Consider the following 6,938-nt stretch of genomic DNA (forward strand, 5'->3'; position numbering starts at 1 on the left):
ACCGCACGTGGGTGTGGCCTCAAAGGAGGCGGGGTTTGATAAAGACCCCGGTGTGGTTGTGGGCGTGGCCTTGGGGGCGCAGTCGGAGAAAGACCTGAGAGGGCGTGGCCTGAGAAGAGGCGTGGTCTGTGCCAAGAGGGCGGGGCTGGGGAAAGATTGGCTTGGGGCATGGCCAATAAGGAGGCGGAATTTTGACAAGTGGGCGGACTGGGAAAAACTAAGAGACCTGTGTGGGCGTGGCCAGCAAGGAGGCGGGACTTTGACCACTGGGCGGGGATTGCCGCGTGGGCGTGCTCGCCTCGCAAGGGCGGGGGCGACCCGGGAGGAAGATGCGGGACGATGCGGCCGCCGGGTCGCGGCTACTCCGCGCGCTTCGGACCCCGGGAACCGGCGCCCCGGGGCGGCACGCGAGGCTGGCGGCCATCGGAGCCCGGGCCCCGTCGCCGCTGCTGCTGCTGCTGCCGGGACTGATGATGCTGCACGCCGCGGCAGGTGAGGGGCGCGCGCGGGACCCCCGACTCCCCAGCGGGCGGGAGGGCGCCGAGCCGGGTGAGCGCCAGCGGGACCCCAAGTCGCCCCTCGGAGGGCCGGGGTGTCGCCGGGTCTCCGCGGTCGCCGTGACAGGCGGGACTTTCTGCTCTTGCTCAACTTCGGCTCCTGGTGCCTGCGGGACTTGGCCTCCACGCCCAGGGTGCGCCCTTGGTGCCGGTGGGTGCCCAGGCCAGGGGACCGGCTCGCCTCCATCCGAGCCGGGATCGTCGCGATCACAGCCGCCGTCCTTGGCACCAGACTCTTGCTTTTGCTTTGCTTTGCAAAGAAGCAGCTTTTCTGGGGCCCGGGACGGGGACCGAGGGAGGGTGCTTTCCTGGCGAGTGGCTCCCCCTATGTGGGCCTGGCACCCTAGGGGGTCCCCAGGGACCCCTGAGCACCAGCTGGTGTGGCACAAAAGCCACAGGATTGGAAAAAAGGAAGAAGCAGCATGTTGTGGCATTTCTGGGAACTGCCTTCGATGACTAGAAACAGATTCGAAATAGGAGAGAGGTCTGTTTTACTCCCCAGTGGCAGTACAAATCAAGCTTCCCTTTATTTTGCCAGGGAGGTGTGGGGAGGAGGCATGGAAGGCCAGGTCTGATGATACTCAGGGGTTATTTCAGGCACTGCACTCAGGGACACAGAGCCAGGTATCCTATGTGTGGGACCCCCCCCCCCCCCAAATAATCCCATTTTCTCTCAATAGAGAGTCCCTGGGGGCTGCCTGTAGTGGCTGATCACCCGGCTTCCTTAGCAAAGGTGGTGATGGCAGAGTTGGCCAACCTGAAGTTAAACAACGAGCCCTGGCCCGGAGGTAAGACGCTGCTTTGTTTTTTTTAGAGGTGAGGGGTGCAAGGCAAGTACCTACCTCCTGTACTATCTCCCAGCCCAGGCACTGAATTTTCAACTGAATTGTTGACATTTTCCTCCTGTTCACGAAACATTCTAGATATGTTTCCACTGCTGAACCTGCTCAGCGACAGCAAACATGCAGGCTCCTTTGGCTGTGCCACCGAATCTGAAATGGTTTGTTTCCACAGGGACACACTCCCTGCACTACCACTACCTGTTCCTCTCGGAGCCAGGGCCTCGGCTCCCCCAGTTCCTGGCTGTTGGGTATGTCGACGACCAGCCCTTCATCCAGTTTGACAGTCAGGAGGACAAGGCCCGGCCGCAGGCCCCATGGATGGAAGCAGTGGGCAGCCAGTACTGGGAGACGGAGACCCAGAAGCAGAGGGCCTGGGCCAGACTGCAGCAGGTGGAGATGTGGAGAGTGATGGGCTACCATAACCAGAGTGCAGGTACAGGGAGAGGAGTGGAGAGAAGTGGAGAGGGCCCCCAAGACCTTCCTCCAATCAGCAAGGGGAGTTGTGGGGGGTGATGGGTGGTTATCAAGCCAGAGCATGAGGATAGGGATTGGGGGCTGAAGCCCTTCCCCAAATTCAACAGGTTGAGCTTCTGGGTGCCCATGCCTGTGTGTTTGAGCTTGAACAACCCCGTTTTTGGTTTTATTTTGTTATTTTTTATTTTGGGCCGCATCTGGTGGTGCTGATGGCTTACTCCTGGCTCTGGATTGAGGGATCACTCCTGGGGAGCTCAGGACACCATATGGAATGCCGAGATTTGAACCCGGGTTGGCCATGGGCAATTCAAGCATCTTACCTGCTGTACTATTTCTCCAGTTCCAGAAGTGTTTTTGTTTGTTTGTTTGTTTTTGGGTTACTCCTGGCTCTGGCTCAGGATTCACATTTAACGGCTCAGGGGACTATATGGGAGTCTAGGGATCAAACCTGGGTTGGCTGTATGCAAAGCAAAGTACCCAGTGTACAATCCAGCCCCTCTTTATTTGTCCTTTTCTTGTTTCTTGGCCACACTTCTCAGTGCTCAAGGCTTACTCCTAGCTCTGTGATCTAGGATCATTCCTGGTGTTGCCAGGGATTGAATCTGGGTCAGCTGCAGGCAAGGCACATACCTTGCCCACTGTACCACCTCTTCAGCCCACTTATTTTCAGGCTGATACCCTAGCCCCACACTCTAGAATCTGCCGTAGAAGGCGGCCTTCTCCCTGGCTCTTGGGAGTGCAAACCCCCTGCCCAACACATACATTCACGCTTCCCTCTTGGCCATGCATGCAGGCACACATAGCACTCAGCGCATGTTTGGCTGTGAGATCCACGACGACGGCACTTCCAGCAGCTTCTGGCACTTTGGCTACGATGGGCAGGACCACCTGACACTGGACCTGGAGACTCTGAGCTGGGTGTCAGCACAGCCCGTGGCCCTGCAGACCAAGCGCAGGTGGGAGATGGAACGCTGCTATGCCGAATACGACAAGGTGTACCTAGAGGGCCTCTGCCTCAGTTCGCTGCGCAGGTATCTGGAGCTAGGAAGACACAGCCTCACCCGGAGAGGTAAGGCCCCTCCTGTGGCCACAGAGTGACACCCCAGTTGCCGATTCTTAAGGAGACCTTCCTGTTTAAAAGAGGCCTGACGAGGCCAAAGCAATAGTACAGTGGGTGGGTCTGGATTGCACAGCGCGTAAGGCTTGCACAGCCAATCCAGGTTCAATCTCTGGCATCCTGCATGGTCCTTCAAGCAAGGCTAGGAGCAATTCCTGAGTTCAGGGCCAGAAGGAGATCCCTGAGCACCAAGGGGGTGTGCCCCCGATAAAAAGTACAGCAGGTAAGGCACTTGCACACAGGCAACTCAGATTTGCTCTAAGGTGTCCCCAGAACTATATCCCTAGCACCACCAGAAGTTGTTCCTGAGGGTTGAACCAAGAGTAACCCCTGAGAATCACCAGGTGTGGCCCCGAAACAGGAAAAAAGCAACATATCCATATGGTCCTCTGATTCCACCAGGGGTGGTCCCTGAGCACAGAGCCAGGAGTAAATCCTGAACATGACTCTGTCTGGCCCAAAAACAAAGAAACAAAAAGTTTTAAGAGTCCTGAGGGTGTTACAGAACCTCTCTCCCCACCCTCCATCTCTGCCCCAAAGCCAGGAAAAAAATCAAACAGCATGTCTTGAGAGGTAGAAAAGCCTGTTTGATTAATGCCAAAGGACCTCCTTGAGCACATGCTCAAAAACTGGGCCTGAAACAAAGGCAGGAGCTGTTTTTTAGAGATCTGAAGGGGGTGAGGCATGTGCAGGCAGCTGGCAGGGGAGGTTAGAAGCAGGAATTCCCAAGCATTTTATATTCCAAGGCTGGGTCTGGAACATCCTAAACACATGAACACATTTGGAAGACACTTTCGACTACCAAGTGAGACTACAGCATCTCAAGGCCATCCCAAATAGTTTCGTCATGTCACTCAGACTCAGCTGCCCCTGGCAGTACCTTCTCTCTGATGTCATCCTGTTTGACCTGTGGGTAGAGTTCTGTATTCCTTGTGGGGGGATACGTGGTCAAGTAAGCTAGAGCCAGAAAGAAGGCAAATGCCACCACCACCACCAGCACCACCCACCACCCACCACCACCACCAGCACCACCAACACCAACAACAACAACAACAACAAAAAGAAGACTAAAAAAATAAAAATAAAATAAAAAAAGAAGCCAAATGCCAATATAGAGAGCAGTGAGTATAAGTGGTTGATGAAATCTTTGGGTATTTAACACCCTGTGGTTATGCTTCTTGGTTTTGTTTTATTGTTTTATTTTATATTTTTTTGGTAACAAACCCAATGATACCCAGAGCTATGCACTCAGGAATCACTCCTAGCCATTCTGAGAGGACCATATGGGATGTGAGGGATAGAATTTGGGTTGGCCACATGCAAGGCAAACACCATCCTTGTTTTGTTATTGTTCCACTCCGTTATGTTTCTTGGGATGTGGAGTTCAGGCCTCGAGGAGGTCCTTCACCAATCTCTGGACTATTCAGAATTCCCAGGACAATCATGCCCCTTTGCTCACACCTCACCAATGCCTCCTGCTCTCTATGCTCCTCAGACTCCAACTACTTCCTGAGCATCTCCTGGTCCTGGCGGTAGGACTTATATAAACATTGATGTTTATGTGTCTGAGGAGATGTGAACTGAGATGGCTGGGGATGGAGGAGTGGGATGGGAATGGTCTGAGGTGATGAAGACATTCCTTAGTCCAAGTACAGACAAACTCTGGAGGAAGATGTAAGTCTGAAAGCAGAGTGCAGTGATTCAGAGTTCAGGTCTTTAGCTCTAAATCCCAAATTAGAACGAGGAATCTATAGAGGTCAAAGCAATAATACATCAGGTAGGGTGCTTGTCTTGTACATGTTTGACCTGGGTTGGTATCACATATGAATCCCTCGAGCCTGCCAGGAAGATTCCTAAGTGCAGAGCTAGGTATGGCCCCAAAATCAAACAACCAAAAATGAAGCAAAACAAAACAAGAACAAGGAATCATCACAGGAAAAGGCGGGAAGGACCTTCTTCAGTCAGATGCCAACCTCTGCTCATCTAACTAAAATAAACTTTTTTTTACGGTGAGGGGAGGTACAGCCCAGGCTGTGCTCAGGGCACCATATAGGATGCTAGGGATGGAACCTGGGTCGGCCAAGTGCAAGGCAAACACCCTCCTCACAGTGCTGTCCCTTGGCCTTCCCCATCCCTTTTTTCCTTCTAAACTTCTATCCTGGGGAAGTTGCTGCTTTAGCCAGCTCTGTGGGGGAGGATGCAAGAGAGCAGGAGGATCACCTTTCTTGGAACCCCTCTCCCTGCAGAAGCGCCCACAGTGAAGGTGACGCGGAAAGTGGCCCAGGACGGGCGTGCCAGGCTGAAGTGCTGGGCCCTGGGTTTTTATCCCCGGGACATCTCGCTGAGCTGGTGGCTAGGTGAGGAGGCTCTGGTACAGGACACTGAGTATGTGGAGACACGCCCCTGTGGGGACGGCACATACCAGACATGGGCAGCCTTGGACGTGCCAGAGGGAAAGGAATCTTCTTACAGCTGTCTCGTGGAACACTCAAGCCTGAATGACACACTAACTGTGGGATGGGGTGAGTGCCTGGGCTGGGAACCAAGGGAAGTGCTGGAGGGCAGGGAGGCTGCCTGGAATGAAGCTCATGGTGACTTTTCTTGAACCTTTCTTAGAGCCATCCTCTCCCCAGGTCCCTGTGACCATGGGGGTCCTCACTAGCCTGGTTGCCATCTTGCTGGGCATTGGAATTCTGGTCTTGGCCAAGAAGTGTTGGCAAGGTGAGTAGGTTAAGAAGTAAGGAAGGGAGACCTTCTCCTGACTTCCCACCCCACGGGGCATGGTACGGAGTCCAAGGAGAGGTCTTTACTACGAGAAAGCCAAGACTAGAAGGCCAGAGCAATAGGACATAGCTGATCTGGGTTCAATTTCTGGAACTCTATAGATGGTTCCCCAAGCTCTGCTGGAAGTGATCCCTAAGTACAGAGCCAAGATTAAGTGCTGGGTGTGGCCAAAACCAAAAGAAATGTAATAGGAGGAGAGGGAAAAGCTTTGATGTGAGAAAACAGGTTTATTTAGATACTGTAACCCAACAAGATGGTATGCTTGTTGTCTCCTGCAAAAACATCCTCTTGGGTTCTTTTTCCTTTTGGGAGATGGAAACACACCCAGCTGTAAGCAGAACTTATTCCTGGCTCTGGGCTCAGGGGACCTTATAGGGTGTCGAGGATTGAGCCTGGGTCAGCAGTGCAAGGCCTGCACATTCTCTGCTATAGTATCTCTCTAGAAATTGGAGCTAGAGGTTTAGATCATAGAGCTGGTTGGGAAGAAGTTAGAATGCTGGTTAAACAGGGCCAGACCTATAGTACAATGGGTCAGGAGTGATCCCTGAGCACAAAGCCAGAAGTAGGGCCCGGAGAGATAGCAGAGCGGTGTTTGCCTTGCAAGCAGCCGATCCAGGACCAAAAGGTGGTTGGTTCGAATCCCGGTGTCCCATATGGTCCCCCGAGCCTGCCAGGAGCTATTTCTGAGCAGACAGCCAGGAGTAACCCCTGAGCACTGCCGGGTGTGGCCCAAAAAACAAAAAAAAAAAAAAAAAAAAAAAAAAGCCAGAAGTAAATCCTGAGCAGTTCGGATGTGGCCCAACCCCCCACCAAAAGAAAAGAAAAGACAAAACCCATGCTAGCTCTGAGAAAGAGAAAGAACTGAGCCTTAGTGTCTTGTTTTGGGGCTACACCCAGCATTGCTTAGGGATCACTCCTTGGCTCTACGCTCAGGGATTATTCCTGGTAGATTTGGGGGACCATATGGGATCAGGGATTGAACCTAGATTGATGGTAGACACAAAGCCATTGCCCTTCCTATTGTACTATCTCACTGGCCCTGGTTTTTACTTTTTTTAACAAGTTAACTTTTTTTTTTTTTAACAAGTTTTAACTTTGTGCATTTTTGTCCCAACAGCCAGAAACAAAGATTCTTACCAGCAAGCTCAGGTAATTGTGGAATGA

The 6,938-nt window shown here is 52.8% G+C and overlaps 1 protein-coding gene across 1 annotated transcript; it reads left to right on the forward strand.

Moving 5' to 3' along the window:
- The first annotated feature begins 299 nt into the window (after positions 1 to 299).
- LOC126016397 (popy Class I histocompatibility antigen, A-1 alpha chain-like) lies at positions 300 to 6,938 on the forward strand. The gene is made up of 7 exons (XM_049778972.1): positions 300 to 492; positions 1,238 to 1,345; positions 1,572 to 1,832; positions 2,667 to 2,942; positions 5,237 to 5,512; positions 5,607 to 5,711; positions 6,892 to 6,938. The coding sequence occupies exons 1-7, from the start codon at positions 330 to 332 to the stop codon at positions 6,936 to 6,938; spliced, it is 1,236 nt and encodes a 411-aa protein (XP_049634929.1). The 5' UTR covers positions 300 to 329.

Source organism: Suncus etruscus, chromosome 8 (genome assembly GCF_024139225.1).
Source record: "Suncus etruscus isolate mSunEtr1 chromosome 8, mSunEtr1.pri.cur, whole genome shotgun sequence".
NCBI lineage: Eukaryota > Metazoa > Chordata > Mammalia > Eulipotyphla > Soricidae > Suncus > Suncus etruscus.

Bases quoted from the DNA above. Each gene is read 5' to 3' on its own strand.
- LOC126016397 (XM_049778972.1), top strand. From the start codon at position 330: ATGCGGGACGATGCGGCCGCCGGGTCGCGGCTACTCCGCGCGCTTCGG. The intron at 1,833-2,666 runs GTACAGGGAGAG...CCATGCATGCAG, and splicing joins CTACCATAACCAGAGTGCAG to GCACACATAGCACTCAGCGC. The intron at 5,513-5,606 runs GTGAGTGCCTGG...AACCTTTCTTAG, and splicing joins CACACTAACTGTGGGATGGG to AGCCATCCTCTCCCCAGGTC.